Below are 16,935 nucleotides of genomic sequence, written 5' to 3' on the forward strand. Positions count from 1 at the left end.
TCCTTGATGTTCGCAGTCTTGAGCTCGTTGCTAGTTGCTGTAGATGCGCCTTGTTGTACATTGGTAGCAGTTGCTGGTTGGTTTGATGGTGAAACAGGAGTACTGCGCTCACTAGTTTCCATTGTTGAACGGTTGACCTTGTCTTTGGTTGAAGATGTCCTTTTCGCAGTTTCTGTGCAAGGTTTACCGTAGTGTGCAGGTTGTTCACAAAACTGGCATGTAACCAGCTGATTTTCATAGGTAATCAGCGTTTTACACGGATGTGTCCCACCTTGACCACAAATGATGTAAGATGGAATTGCCTTACGTAGATGCATACGTACCACTCGCACGCCATTCCGGATACCGGGGAAAAAATCCGCCATACTTCCCTTTCGATGGAAAGGATTTCTCCGTACCGAGACATATTCTCCCAAACGTACTGATCGGTGACCTGCGGGGGGAGGTCATGAACGCGTACTTCTATGGCATTGTCCACCATGTGCACAGGGATTTTGTATTTAATGTTATCACACTCAACACTGTGCACCTCGTTGTTAACCGAACGGAATGCAATTGCATCGCTTTCACGTTTAAACATAATGTACACACAGTTAGACGCCTTGTTGAATTGAATCTCAGTTACATTATTAGCGTCTAGATGCATTCGTTCTTTAAGTAAGATTTCAATTTCATTTGCTGCTAGTCTAACTTTGCAGCGCTTGAAATCTATACAAATTGAATTTGGTCTTGTAGGCCAAGATTCCTGCTTTGTTAAATCGTATTTGACCATTCCGTATACTCTATTGTTCACTGTACTGCATTGTCTTTGTTTCTGTTATTTGCGACCGTAAATGATTTTCGACTGCGTCGTGTGAGATGTGAGCACGAACTGACTGATATGATCATGTTTCTCTGGTAATTGAAAAATAAGAGTTGCTAATGGAATAATATTGGGAATTGATACCATTCCAACTCAAATTGAGGATAGCCATCTTTGCCAGCATCTCCATCGTTCTCAGGGAAGGATAAAGGACTGGGAGAAATTTTATGCTTTATCTACTTTCAGGAAGAACGACGAGTCAACATTAGCTTTCATAGGTGTCGCGGAATTGGAAATTTGGGTAGATCTGAGGTCCAAGATTCGCTCTAGCAAACGATACGGCCATGGGATAAGATGGAACCAAGAATAAAAAATTTATTTTCCCCAGAAAGTGCAATAAAATGAAATATCAGAACAATCTAACTATTACTGTAAAATCAAGAATCCAATCTCCACGCCCTTTAGTTCTCTAATCTCATAAACTTGATATATAGAAGATTACACGTCTCTATACGAAAATAAATAAATTTCACATTACCAAAAACTGAGATACACACTAATTTGGAAATTTAGATATCGGCGGTATACCAAACCGGAACCATTGAAACAAGTAGTTTTATAAAAACAGTGCAACAGAATCAATATCAAAATTAATGATGCAGCGGACGAATACACTGAACTGAAAAGCAAAATTTACCGTACCAAGTTTATTCAAAGTCGCTTTGGTCATTTTTTAAAATAGTTTTCAAAAAAATGAAAAAAAAAATGATAAAAATATCGCACTAGAAAGCTAGAAATCAATTTATAAAAATAAATAAATAGTCAATAGTGAAAAGTTAACCTCTCACCATCACGAACGATAGTTCCGTTCAACAACAGTTTCAATAATTTCACTAACCGAAACAATGTTCGTTCCGAACTCACCTTTGATCGTCACGGTGACGAAGTCGTTTGGTGTACGGACTCGCGGAGGCGGAATCTTCAAAGAACCCTCGATACGTCCCGATCGTCCCTCGTTGCAGGAGGATGTTAACCTCGGAACAGTTCTCGTACTGGCCGAATCATTGAAAATCACATCGCACTGCGATAGTGATTGAAGCTTTTGCTTCCGAGGTTGCTTGCTGACAGTGTTGTTCGTCGACATTGGTGTAATAGTCGGAACTTCGATCGGTGTGGAATCTATGACGCTTAGCTGCTGCTGCAGTTCCAGTTCAACCGGTGGATCATCTGGCGGTTCTTGTTTGATAATTGGCATAGGGAAATGTTCGGATGGTGGGGTTGGCTCTGCGTCCGCATTATGCGCGATGGTTCTTTTCGGAGCTTTGATGACAATGGTAGTGGAATTTTTCGCCGGAGTACTCATACTGTGCCGTCCGGTGGACGTACTGCCTCGGATTGGCGTAAGCGTAACATTTCGATTATTGTTCGCTAACTTTTCGATTTTGTTAGCCACGGAAGGACTAACGTTTGCTAACTGATTAGACCGAAGCAGTTCGGTTATTCTGCGATATGGCATCGGATTGGTAGTAGGCTTCGTAACGGGAACCGGAGAAAACAATTTTGGCTGTTTCTGAATCGTTATGTGCTCGTAATACTTAGCTTTAAACATTTTCCCATTGCCATCAACCATATCCACACATCGAAAGCCTCGCTCCTTGTCCCGCTTAAGAATGTCCAACTGAAAAATTGATTTATTTTTGGAACGCCACATTGTCTAAGAAACTCTTCTCTCACCTTCGGAACGTTTCGCCCACTACGTATTCCATCGGACTTCAACTGAACATTCATATAACATGGACTATCCGACGATCCATACTTGATTAGTTCCTCCATCAACCGACTATTCGTTGCACCGACAGGCGTGGTACTAACTTCAGGAAACAATTTGTTCATTTCGGCGACCAGTTGCATCTCATAATCTGCCATCGATAAATTATCTGCGACGGGATACTGACTTGGCAATAGCTCTCCGTCAGCCTCCATTTCATCCTCCATTCGGAACACATCATCCAGCACTTGCTGTGGAATACCATTTTCAGAAAAGTTATCGCTCTGTTGATGAAGCGGAAGCTGATCTGCTCCTGACGAGTCAAAGCAAAACGCCGAATCTATCTCCAGATACAAATCACTTCCCGGCTCGATCACTTGGAAAGGTCCTCCGTAAGCGGGGAACGATTCACTCATTAAACCGGAATAGGTCAAGGATGATGGAACGAAAGATGACGGTTCAAGACTGTTTGATGGTGGTTCCATGGCAACAAACTGAATATCATTCTCTGCCGTATAGCTGAGAAACTGACAAGTTAGTAACGATGGTGTTTGTTGTTGAACCGGCGTTGATGCCGAGTGAAGTCGTTTGCTTCGAATCATTTCGATTTGTTCATGTCAAATGCTAAAACATAAGCATCTACACAGTCCATTAATTGAATCGATTAGGCTGAATTGTTATAAAAGTAGCGTACTTACGAAGAACTCTTGTTTCATGAAATCATCAATTCACAAGATTACAGTACATATTTTCTGTATTTTCATTGACGATGCACGATAGAGATGGGCAATTCGCTCCTGAGCTGTTCCAGTGAATCGAATCATTGAAGTGAGCTGACAGCTCACAGCTCTTTTCAAAAGAACCGCAGCTCATCAGCTCACTCATTTGCTACCCAGTTCACTGCATTATGACGAAAGGAACACGCTACGAGCTGATCGGATCTTCGGCTCTTTAAGAGATTCAATTTAGTCGACATCAATTAAAGATAAATTAATTCGCATTGCATTCATTGCATCAATGCGAATCAATGAGTCAATTCCGATCATGCATATGAAAGAAAACCGGTGCATAAGAAAAACGGCGCACAAAATGAAATTTAAGTTCAAACTAAAAGAGCTGATGAGCTGATACATCGAATCGATTCACTTTGGTGAGCTGATCGGTTCGGAGCTGTTCACTAAAATGAGCTGTTTTGCACGCCTCTAGCACGACGCGACTCACGTTCTCACTTTTTTTGTATTATGCTATTATGATCAGGGATGCCAGGTATTTTTTTCAAAAATCTGTGATCAAGCCAAAAACCTGCCTCTGCCAAATCTGTGCCCGTTTCGTGTACTATAATTGAAGAATCCAACCAACTCTTTTGCGATCGCAGCGCTGACAATCTCGGATGAAATTTGAAATTTTCAGTTCACATACAGATTTGATTTAGATGATAAAACATGAGTAAATAGACTAGTCATAAAACTTTTGATCATAATTTATCAATTAATCTCAAAATCCAACCCAAAAAACAAACAATATCCCAAATATGAAAACAGTACCCAACCTCACTTCTTCGAATTTGGTATTTCATGTTACAATTTCTCCATAAATATCAATCAAACATACCACGGAAAGTTACTGAATCATTAATGATCGATTTTTTTTACCAAATTATCACACGTTTTTGTATGTTAGTATTCGATTCATAAGAAAAAAAAACCTGCATTTTGTTCGAATCTTCAAGCAAAATCTGAAAATTATCACCATCGCTTAGTTCAAAGCTCGCCACTCGGGCAGCGCAGCGATCGCAAAAGGGTTCGTTGGATTCTTCAATAGGACAATTTGAAATTATATGTTTGATGACAACACGTGAATAATCGTTTTTCTTACCCATATTTGTAAGGTTTTGCCATCTGCATTCTTTCAAACTCAAGTAAATTGAAAAATTCGTCAAATTTTTTTCTAAATACATGGGATATGTCAAAACAATCACCATAACGCTATCTCGTGGTGACCACGCTGATTGGATTGTTCAATACAGAAATATCTTTCACTACAGTAACCCAAATACCGATTATTAGGGAAAGTAAAAAGGACACACGACAAGCTAGAAAATATGAGTTTATTCGGTCCGTCGGCCATATTAAATAGTATTTGCTCACAGTAGGTGAATTATATAGTATTCACTATTTTATCTTTAGGTTATTATATCGGATTTCGCGAATCTCTGCCAACATTAATCTAAATACCAACTATTAGGGATTGTAGGATAGACCGTACGTGATTTCGGTAAAATGATCAATTGCTGGTAAACACGGTATTTTACTAAACCAAATTATGTTTTTCACCGTCACTGCTAACCTCAATCGGATGAACACATTTTGACAGTTCAGCGATACTGTTTGTAAACAGACTTTTTTTGTTTGTCTGTTGACAAACGGATGAGATCGTTCACGGTCTCCATATTGCCTAAATACAGTTCAAAAAATATGTGTTAACGATTCGATACGGTTCGTTTCAGAGATTTATTTAATAAAAGTGGCTAGTTGTGAAGTGTAAAGATTATTGTTTGAAATGTGTTCCTCAATTTTGTTTAAGATTGTTTGTAAACAGTACCGCTGAACTGTTAAGGATGAATTCTTGTTCATTTGTGACGTCACGATAAAAAGACTAATATCATCGAACGGTGTTTCAAAACATCGCAATATTTGGGACCCAAAATGCGAGGACCTCAACGTAATCGGTGGCTGGTGCTAACATACCAGGCGCCCAATGGATGACTTCGTTCACGCACTTGTAAGGAATCCTGGCAACCAGAACCTGTCAGCTTGGAGCGAAATAAATCTTCAGTTCAGCAACGCCATCGCACGGCATCACATTGAACATATTATGTCAATTGTATAGGTGCGCACTCCCGCATTATCGAAATGACGGAATGAGTAATGAATTCTTACTCGACTGCAGGATTTTTCAGTGCTCGATCGGTTCCCCGCTTGTGAGGAATTCTGGCAACCGTCAGAAGGCTGGCTGCATTCCGGCTGCTGTCAAAATTGTCCAGACGAAATTGCGTCATTAACTCGCCGTACGTGTCTTGTTTATTTCCCTCTTCTTTCTTTTTTATTTTTTTTACTCGACCTCATTTGATATTCGTCAGTCCCGCATGTACGTACAAAAAAAGAATCTTGAGACGAGGTAAATGAGATTGAAATATGGGTATGTTTGGTAGTGAGAAAGAAATGTTACTGGCAATAACATTTTGCCATGATTAGTATATATGAAGAGCAATAACTTATTGCCTTTCATATGTATCTTTTATTGAAAAAAAACCAAGACGCTTAAAATGTAGAACCGATTCAAAACGGTTCTGCCAATCTTGTATGGCAAGAACCCGACAGAAAAGAACTGTTAATAACCGCTAGGCGAAATTCTCTGCCGGAAACGGTTGTTGCATTGTTGCCACTCTTTTGCCTGAATTCTGGCAGAATTCCGGCAAAAATGGCTGGCAGACATAGCCAGCCGTCTGAGGGGAAATCTGCCCGCCGCGTACAAGTGGGTCAGTGCTAAAATTTTCTCCTGAGTTGGGTGCTTGAACAACCCGATTGACAGTGACATTATAAATGTCATTGAATTTCGCTCATTCTATGAATGTGTTTGTGTAAAAGTTAAGCGACTTACGCCATTTCACTACACTTCAGTTAGATGAATGGATGATGCTGACTAAGGTAGGCCGTTTTATTAATATCCAGCGAATTTCAACAGTTTATGCTGGAATTCTTAAAGAACTGGTTATTTACTAGTTCTGTATATCCGAAAAACTTGAAAATTTAAATTTGTATATTCAGTTATATAGTGTTTATATTTAAAAATAAACTGAAAATCAGTTCGAATTAACAATTCAGTCTGCACCGTCTCATTCAATTCCGACAAATTTCCGAACCAACCAGTTGGAGGCGAAATTCATTCGGAATCGGTTGTTGCACTGGAGGTGGAATTTATTCGGAATCCACATGTTTTTCGCATGGAATTTCAAATAAAATTTTCTCGCTGATTCGGAATTGATTCGGAATTCATTCGGATCTGATAATGTGGGTATGAGTGCACACTTCTGCTATTTTCGCACGCACAAGTTTAACCTTTCTTTCAACTACTTCCCACGTTATCAGATCCCAATGAATTCCGAGTGCAGAAACCTTCAAATCATTTACTAATAAAAACACACAACTTAAGAGATAAAAGTACCCGAATAAAAAATATTATAGAAAAACAATACGATTTGCTGTTACAAAACCTTCTACAATTTTGCTTTGACCATTGAACAATATTTTAATGTATTGTTAACTTTAATCGTTCTAACAGTTCATTTGAACGGTTTACATCGTCTTGATTAGACAACATAGGTATCCTAAGAAGTGTCCCAATAATCAATAAATGCGATGGCGACCATCGTTCATGTGTTCAAATTCATAATGAAACAAATTCCCGCTAGATGATAATTCCAGACTCACATACATTCTATTACAATAATGTGTTCAGTGTGAGATAATCTTGCTAACAGCCAATTGACCCAGCTCTCATGAGTGATTAATGGTGGATGTAGAAATGATGGGCTTACATTTTCTCATCCCTTGACACGCCTTCCTAAAATGTTAAGAGCTTTGAATGAGATGTATGCCAAGAATGAATTCATTGAATGCTTGAAGTATATAATCAGACGTTAAAAGTTTTCACACTTATTTCAAAATGAGTTACTGGTATGAAAGATTATTATTGTACATTGTATTTTCTTTGCATTGAATCTTAATGACGTTTGGAATCAAAATATATAACACTCTATTGATAATGTAAAAATTAGTTATTATTATAAAGATAACAAAACGCTATGATAAATTGATGATTATTAATTCAACAACTCAACGAAATAACTCAATATATTTATGCCTCAATCTATGTTATTGTAGAAATTAAGATCTAGGGCACACAAAATATCTACGGGCAAACACCCAGTTTCCATTGAATCTATCGATCAATAACTATCGTGAAATATGTACTCAATCTAACCAGCAATGTGAGCCGCACTCAATGAAAACGCAGACACATTAATGTGCAAGCGAACAGCCATCATTAAACTGTATAGATGTTTGAATTGTCCTCATCAGCAGCATAACATGCCTGTGCGATACGTAACAGACCATTTTAGCCGAGTTTGCTGCATCCATGGCGAGTGGCCTCTTTGCTCTTTACCTAGACGTGTTTTGCGTACATGGTGATTATCGTCAAAATTAACAATTTAGCATACATCGGTACGGGCAGCCCATCGTAAACTGTGAATTGCCGTCAAAAGCCGTGGCCATGGTACTATGGCGTAAGGGGATTAGAGTTTAACCAACGAAACATTTTATATTTGATGCTAAACCTAAGGATTGAAAATACTTTTTGAATTAGAAAATTAGTTTCATAGTTGACACTTTGTCCTTACTTTCTAACAGATTCACACAAATTATTCAACACTTTATGAGACTGATATTTCGAGGTTAACAAATTAACCTCCTGTAACCAATCCATTCATCCTTTAGAAACTTATGAATAGCGTTAAAGAGCTAGCTGTCAGAGTTCATGTTTAGAAAAATGCCCCAAGATCTCTTATTCGTCATCGAAAGAAAAAAAAAAGATTATCATTTTCTCTGGAGTTATGTTGGAGTAAAATAACAATACATATATTAGATAGACTGTTACAATGGTGATTGCGACACCCATAATGTTTGCTTCACGAGCGGAATTTCTAACTGTTTTGATCTCAAGACGATCCTTCCCCTCATGATCATCAGATCACTAACAAGTTGCATAATATATTAGCTACGTAGTGCGGTACCAGTATCTTGCGAGCAATTATTTACTTTGTCGGCTGTTGGATAAAAAGTTAGCTATTATTTTTTCCTCGTTAGCTTCCATCGCAAAGTGGCCGATTTAGAAAGATGGTAAACAAACCGTGGCACAGATTTTTAGCAAACAATACTGTTTTTATGAATTTGCTGCATTCATATGGAACGGGTAAGTCTATTATTTCACATCTGGTGAAAAAAAATTGTTAATTCGATGCCATTTGAATACTTCAATTTCTGTGGGTATTCTGACAGAATTCTGCAACCATTGTTTACATGTACAGTTCACTATATTGTCTCCCTGACTGGGTAAAGAATTATTACTCAAATGATCTGATTCACAGTGACATTGTGACCATTTCAAAAAAGTTAAGCATCTTACACACATTAAAAACTTGACTTCTCCACGAGGTTTTTCACCTTTCTTTAACCATTTCAAGAGTTGTTACATGCTACAATCCTATTGACACTAGAAATCCGTCCAGGTCGAAGCTCGAGCTTACGATAGCTGACTCTCAAGTCCATCGCCCTATTGAATGGAGACGAATAAGGATGATGAAGGTAATATGAGTACGACAACAATACCAAATCGATTTTATTGCCAGCCTTGCTTACCAAGCAACTTCTTATAAAACGGATGTAAGAAACTTTGTTTACACCCATCTAATTCGGCCTTGTAGATTGTCTTAATTTCCAGATTGAATGTATATTGGTAACTGTCAATCGTGTAGCGAGACATAATTATATAAATCTTGATTCGGTTCAGCTTTTTCGTTTGATTCAATGCTTCAACGAACTTCCGCGGTGATACGATGCCGCTTTGCTAAAGCCGGCTCGTTTCGGTCAGCCAAAGACTTTGCTGGAATCTTTATTGCCAATTGCCGTTGAGTTTTGCTACGCACCACAGGCCGACTACGGTCGCGAACACTAGCATACTTCCATCAAAGTGTAACAGGCCGAGGCCACTGTTTACGGCGGATAGGCTAATCTGATCGCAAAAAATTACACCAGGTCGGCAAAAAACAACAATAAAAAGAAGCGAGAAATGAAAACCAAGTAGACTATGCGGTAATACTCATACCTCCGAGTGCGGAGGATGGATGCTTTAAAACCAATTGCACGCACAATTACTAAGTGCACGACGGAGCTTGTGCAGTTGTTTTGATGCAAGCGAATAGAAAAGACTGGAAACGGAGAAATGTATGGCGGCACGAAACCGACGCCCGGTTGTTAAAGTGGAGGTCGCGACGCTTTCGATTTCGTTTGCAGTGTGCGTTCGTATATTTAGTACGCTGCCTCAAGGAAATCAGAGTAGGCAATGGCACTCATTGAAATATATTGCTATTTGTCTGGATTTAATAAAATTCGAGAAAACAAATCATTTTGTGTAATAAAGATTGAAGTGTTCAATCAAACCGAAGATGCGCGACAAAACTCACCGGGATTCTGTAATCCCCCGCTTGTACGTGACGGCAGATTTTCTCCTGCTTAGTTTCGTCAACATTCTACCAAAGTTTCGATAAGAGTTTACCAACAATGTAACAATTCAAGTAACGCTACAATTACTTATCCTGTTTTAAAGATTATCATTTCGAATTAAAAGAACTAATCGTGCACAAATGGTGCACCATTTCCAAAGTTTCACTGAGTCAGTTGGTGAAAATGGAAGGTATGAGCATCGGAGCAGCTCGCAACACGGTTTGAAAATATGGTGAGAAGTTACAGGATAATAATGTTCTGGAATGCTTGAAGCGACGCCTACTCCTCATGATCCGAAAACATCATAATCAAGTACCGTTTTGGCCGAATTTGAACTCAACACATTGCGCGAAGGGCACAAAACGAACGGAGTCGACTTCGTACCCGAGAAGATGAATCTTTCAAACTGTCCAATAGGTCAATTTGCGGCAGCGGATTCCATTACAACTTTTGAAAAAGACTGGAAGAAAATATCAAAAATCGTTGATAAACAGTACAATTAAACGGATATTGGAACCGACGACACGACCAGGCACTCCGAAGAAAAATCAGTATTAAAACTGTTCGCTAAAGATTCACCGCCAGTTACTACAAATCTAGCGACCCCTTGTAAATGATAAAAATAATCTTCTCGAGCAACACTGTTTAAGTTGCTATGTACTAGTTACCAAGGAACCCCAAAACAAATAAACATGTTTTGAAAGCGGTGGAATAGTTCTATTAGTGTTCAACTTTGTCCAAATTAAGCAGAAATGCATTTAAATGAACTCGACTTTCGGAATTTAATCGAAACTATGGATGAAACCAATGAACGAGGACAATGATCTGCTTCCAGCGATTCATCCGTACACTTCAACTGCTAGCTTTTCTGGGCAGTAGGATTCGGTGTGATATGCCGGTGTCAAAATTGTTTTGTGTTGGTTGATTGCGCAGCAGTAGAAACAGTATTTCACCTTGTTGGCCACTATTCGAGGATTACTAGTGAAATTCCACAATGAAATCATTTTACCGTACGTTATGCAGGTACCGCAGAGCACTAGCTCGTTGTCGGTCATTTCCATGTCTTCCTTCTCACACAACGGTTTCAAGTCAAGACCTGAATTTTGAACTTGGCTTTATAAAAGACATAACTCATACTCCTCAATTTTTACATTCCGCTCGAGTCAGGTAAATCCATTAAAATGTTCCTTAATATAATAACCGATCTGAAATTTATTTTGTTTACATTCATCTTGCCTTCGATATGCAGTAACCAAGGATATGGTGACTGTTATTCAAAATCAATAAATATATCAACTTGTGCTGCCAGTTTAAAACAATTCACTAGCGTTTCCGATTTGACATTTCCAGTTACTGAGGGGTAGTTAAATTTACGATACAGTTTTGATAGACGAGTGGCAGGTCGTGTCGTCGTTGGAACTGTCACATCTAACTGTAGCAGAGTATTCTTTTTTTTTGTTTCTATTATGGAGGCTTTAACATCTTAGGTAATTCGCCTCTTCGGACCAGAAAATCTTTCTGACCCTATGTGCGGGGTTGGGAATCGAACCCAGGCGGGCTGCGTGAAAGGCATCGACTATCCCATCACGCTACACCCGTCCCCTCAGAGTATTCTCGTTGGAAAATATTTCCAACGACAATCATTATTATCACGATCGACGTGGAATATATGATGTCGCAAGTACCGCGCTTTGTTCGTGTAGTGATGCACTAGTATGCGCACTAGTAGCGACGTTATGGATTGGCCAACGAACGTGATAAAAACGATTATCGCTGGTTGCGTTTTTCAGACCTCAACTGCAGCTACAATATAATAGAGAACAGAGCAATGAAATAAATTTGATTTGCACAAAAACTAAACTCGTGCTGTTATTTTTAAATCGAAGATAGACTTTCTGGGACACTTTACAAACTATCAACCTTCTAATGAATCTAATGAATTATATGGTAAAATCTCACTATTAGCAAGATAGGGCTAGTTTTTTAATGTGGTAATCAATTCATTAGAAACATAGCACTACATCAGCAGTTGTTATTTTTAAACAGTGTATAACGAGGTCTACAATAACCGACATAGAACCATTAATTAAGTTAAAATTCCCGTTTATGAGAAATTCTGGCAGCCGGCAGAAGCCTGGCAAGATTCCGGCAGCTGTCAAAATTTCGCAATCATTTTCTTCTTTTTTCTGCTCAACTTCATTTGATATTCATCAATCCTGCATGTACATTCAAAAATGAAAACGAGTCTTGAGATTAGGTAAATGAAATATTGAAAGAAGCTCATGTTTGGTAACGCAAAAGCTATGTTATTATCCTTCATTTAAACTTCTAATGACGACAAAATAAACCAAAGGCGATAAAAATGAAGAATTGATTCAAAACGGTCATGCCAATCTTGTATGGCGAAAATCCGGCAGAAACAGAACCGTTAAGAACCGCTCGGCGAAATTCTCCGCCGGAAACGATTGTTTCTTTGTTGCCCAACTCTTGCCGGAGTTCTGGCAGGATTACGGAAAAACCCTTCTAGCAGACGCTATCAGGTGTCTGGGGGAAAATCTGCCAGGCACATGCATGCGAGTTACAGCTCGATGGGAACATGAGGTTGTGAAATCCAAGGCACAGACTAACAGACAAGACACTCAAATTAGATTCGTCAATCATTTTAACGGTCATTTCGAATATTCCTTTAGTTGGGACAGTACTCGCATATGGCATGATGGCGCCATGTTACCCTATCAAAAACATCCTGTCTGTCATCTAGACTGTGTTTATTTTTTTCATTTACCAACAGAGTTGCCATTCATACAGAATTACCTGTAGTGTATTGATTTGTATACGTCCATGCGAATTTCATGCAGGATACAGATTTAATACATATTGCCAAAACTATATACAGAATTGTGCCTACTTCTCATCCTTCAACGCAATACAAAATCGTACCCGTTTTGTTACAATATTTACTTACTTCTGGTCTGCCGCCACTTAATTTTGGGTGAAAACTACCAACACAATCAAAAATAGTCTAGATGAACAACGTTGAGAAAAATAAATGGTTACCTTCCAACATCGCTAAAAATGTTAAATATATTATCAACGTAATCCAATAATTTATTGTGACGATTCATATGCAAATATTATGATGAAATCAGGCATTCTGCAAGCAGCTGATCGGTGTTGACAAACGAGGGGAAATCAACTAGTAAAAAAACTTTCACATAACACAAGGGGTGTACCGATAGTAAATAGTTCGCGCAGTACAATATAGATGGAACTAGTGCATCACGAAAAATTATTTTTTAAAGAATTTACTCATACTGTCATGTCTGTTAGTCTGTATCCAAGGTTCCAGTATGAAATGCATCCAGGAAATTCAATTCCCAAAAACCAACACCATCCAATTCCCCATCGAAATGATAATGACCTGGCTTTTCCTCTATCAGGATGATACCCCCATTCATCTTGTATACTAAAGTCCTTGGGTAAGAGTTAGATCTGCTACACACTTAAATTTTATTGCTGAATCTCGGCGAAATAATGGCCGAGATTTGCACAGCCGAGTTCTCGGTAAAATGTATAATTACTGAGAATCTCGGCAATCCTTAGTTTGGTAACTGTCAATTGTTACCGAACTTGTCAGCAACAGTTTTGCTGTTGGTTCGGCAAAAGCGATCGAGATTGGATTGCCGAGTCATCAAAATCAATTGCCGAGACATACTATAAAAGATCGATAGGTGACATTAGCCAATAAGTGTCTCGCCGAGATTCAGTAAAAGCAGACCCTGTCAGCTTGGAGCGAAATCAATCTTCAGTTCAGCAACGCCATCGCACGGTGTCACATTCATCATATCATGTCAATTGTATGGGTGCGCTATTTTGGCGCGCACGAATTTGACATTTCTCTCCCCTACTTCTGTGTACGAGATTCGATGCGGACTCGCCTGAGGGCACCATGCTCGCAAAAAATGTTGTTGCCAATGATTTGTTCGTGAAATGTGAGAGCTGGATATCTTGTTAACATGATGTCTTTGGTAAAAGCTAACACAAAATTAACGTGATGATTCTACTAATGAGATGACTATTGATACCTTAATCCTAACGGTCGAAATATGGAGAGATTCTGTCCACTGAAAATAGGGTAGACAGAGATTCGACAGACGCTATCATCCTAGAGAGAACACTTCAGCTCAGTAACGCAATTATACGGCATCACGTCTAACATGCTATGTCTAGAGACCCTGTCATAATCAGAGACGCGCGAGAGAAGCCAAAAGAAACCAAACGAACCGTCGAACGTTTAACCAAACGAGCAAAGTGAATAAACTTTGCTTATTGCTGAAAAATTTAGGAGTATTGTTAAAAAAGCTAAAATAAGTTAGCCATGAAATTCAATTAATGAAACGTTGCATAAAAAAATTTGTTTAATAAAGGTCAAACTCAATATATGAAATTATTAATTTATTGTTTTGATAATCAAGTAACATGGATCAAAGAACGTGTATACCAAAAACGTGATTCAAATTATCTTTATAGTGATGAGCTTCAACTAGGATTGATTTTTAATACTGGCCTGGATTGGAGAGTTCACTCGATATCAATATGAACTGCGCAACGGTTCAATAAACTGATCAATTTATTTTCACTTCCAATTTGCATATTTCAAAAGTTGAATTATTTTTATAGCCTTTTTGTAAATATTTATAACCCTTAGGATGGCTGATTTCTAGTTTTCTTCGTCGTTGTTCAATTTTAGGTCTATTTTGCTCCAATGTACAAGAACTAACAGCTGAGTGCTGATGTAGTTGCCCTTGTGCCCATGAGTTTTGGTGGCTCCAAAAAGAAACGATAAAAGAACGATAACAAAGTCCTCCTGCATGTTATATAAATATTCCAACTACAACCATTTTAACACTTATCACACGATTTCCCTAAGTGTTGAAGACGCAACTTTATTTAAATGACGCATAAATCACACGAGAATTCGAACGAAATAAAACAAAAAAAAACTTGCCATTTTAACCAATAGCAAAGACATCATATTAACAAGATATCCAGCTCTCACATTTCCCGAACAAATCATTGGCAACAACATTTTTTGCGAGCATGGCGCCTTCAAGCGAGCCCGCATCGAATCTCGTACACAGAAGTAGGGGAGAGAAATGTCAAATTCGTGGGCGCCAGAATAGCAGCACTGCGCACCCATATAATTGACATGATATGTTGAATGTAACACCGTGCGATGGCGTTGCTGAACTGAAGATTGATTTCGCTCCAAGCTGACAGGGTCTGCCAATAGCAAAACAAATGTCTAACGTGAAGTGAATTTTGCACCCAAAATTGTGGCTCATGTGAAAGCGGCACTCAAATCGTGGTGGCACCTCGTGTCGATCGTGGTGACATCTTCAAATGTTCGCCACGCTGATTGAGCAAATTTTACACACAGTTCATACGAGAGTCTGTATATCTGTTATCTGTGGTACTACACTGGTTCTGCTGAATATTCTTTCTCCAGTCGTGACTAAATTCTGAATCTGCTTAAGATGCTCTTGCTTTACTTCCTGCTCTGTCAATTGGGCAGGCTAGAATGAACGAAATATATCAAGTGTTACCCACTAGATAACGCAGATATGCAATGTTGTTTACTACATCAAATCCGTCGTTGCGAGTATGTCAATTGAATAGGACAAGTGGTATTTATGATCAAAAACTTATCATTCTCACAGAGGGTAAATTTTGATAAAGTGTCCCATAGCAAAGTAGGCAATATTAACGTCTAATAGAAACTTCGAGAGCTCTGCGCAGAAATATTTCAAAAAAAATCAACGGATCAAGCAAGTACTCGTCAAATTTTCGGAACCAAGTCGTTGGCTTTTAGCATTCTTCGGTTATACTAAATGAACAACTGTAGGTAGTCGTAATATATCTCATTCGAAGGTAAAATTGAATTTGAGGATTGTTAGTTCTACAAACATCATTCAAGTGCAATGACATTTGTTCAGTATTCGATCAGAAGATTTTTAATGAAAAAAATTCCAAAATATTATCGTAGTTTTATTTCTTTTTGTTTCCGAAAAACATTCAAAAATGATTTCATTGTGACTTACCATGCAAACATCTGATATCCGTAAAACAGCTACTACCAATACAAAGTGAGACCTCAATCCAACTGAAGCTGCTTTTTCAAACCAAAACAAACAAACAAAAACTCACAATGAAAAATACTAAAATTAACATTACTCAAAGTGTAACCAATCTTATCACATTTGTTGCTCAAATCGCTTCGGCAAGGCACGGTTTCTCTCCCCCGAAAACCACTAAATTTCTCAGTGCTTCCATACACACTCACCACCGGAACACAATCAAACACACAAAGCAAGCTAAACCGCTATCAAGGTATGAAATATTTTTCAAGGCATACCACTTGCACTTTCAGCAGTCAACTTGTTTGCGCTCGCAGCTAACCGAACACGTCACAGATTACGCGATCGCGGCCTGCTTTTTTTGATGCGGATACACCATTGGTGAGCGTCCTGAGCTGTTGGTAGCTAACTCGGACTGCGGGCAATGTCAGTTATTACTACCGCAACGCAATCGATGGCAAGCACATCCGTGGACTAACGGGCAGAAGGGGTGCAGACTACTGCGATAAGCTAAACGCCACACAGAAAAGTAAACGAATTTCGCACTACTCTGATAACATTTGCCACTTTCTCTGTCCAAAAATTATAGCCTACATGTGTATAACATTTTCAAACCTATCAACCGGGATGCTGTAATTTGGAGCAGCGCACCACACTGCGAGCCTACTTGTCTGCTCCGAAAATATCTATTATAATTTTATTTGTTTGACCTTTATCCTATGCTATGACACACACACCTGACAGGTCGTGTCGAATGCACGTTCCACGAGATATTGAACGGGTAACAAATATACTTCACATCCAAATAAGTCGAAAGCTCACCGTAGACTGAGGTTTCAAAGGTATGGTTAAGCGACCGAGCCGAATCAGGTTCGCTGCTTGCCG

At 38.8% G+C, this 16,935-nt stretch overlaps 2 protein-coding genes across 3 annotated transcripts in view; both read right to left on the bottom strand.

Moving 5' to 3' along the window:
• The window catches only part of LOC131427607 (mucin-2), a 103,028-nt gene extending 86,144 nt beyond the window's left edge, over positions 1-16,884 (bottom strand). The window contains exons 1-2 of one of the 2 annotated variants that reach the window (XM_058590954.1): positions 16,788-16,884; positions 16,015-16,082 (exon numbers count right to left, since the gene is read on the bottom strand). In XM_058590954.1, the coding sequence (XP_058446937.1) occupies positions 16,015-16,017 (3 nt within the window). In that variant the 5' untranslated portion in view covers positions 16,018-16,082; positions 16,788-16,884. Of the gene's footprint in view, positions 1-16,014; positions 16,086-16,328 lie in introns of both variants that reach the window. The other variant, XM_058590955.1, reaches the window with a different exon arrangement.
• Positions 1,630-3,343, bottom strand: LOC131427608 (uncharacterized). Its single transcript, XM_058590958.1, has 3 exons — positions 3,269-3,343; positions 2,537-3,194; positions 1,630-2,480 (listed from the first exon to the last, which is right to left on the bottom strand). Exons 2-3 carry the CDS (start codon positions 3,170-3,172, stop codon positions 1,653-1,655), a joined length of 1,464 nt encoding a protein of 487 aa, XP_058446941.1. The 5' UTR covers positions 3,173-3,194; positions 3,269-3,343; the 3' UTR covers positions 1,630-1,652.
• Positions 16,885-16,935: the final 51 nt, after the last annotated feature.

The sequence above is a fragment of the Malaya genurostris genome, chromosome 2, assembly GCF_030247185.1.
Source record: "Malaya genurostris strain Urasoe2022 chromosome 2, Malgen_1.1, whole genome shotgun sequence".
Taxonomy (NCBI): Eukaryota; Metazoa; Arthropoda; class Insecta; order Diptera; family Culicidae; genus Malaya; species Malaya genurostris.

Excerpts from the sequence above, each read along its gene's own strand:
- LOC131427608 (XM_058590958.1), bottom strand. The coding sequence starts at position 3,172 with ATGATTCGAAGCAAACGACTTCACTCGGCATCAACGCCGGTTCAACAA. Across the intron at positions 2,481-2,536 it reads GTGGGCGAAACGTTCCGAAG|TTGGACATTCTTAAGCGGGA; the intron begins GTGAGAGAAGAG and ends TCAATTTTTCAG.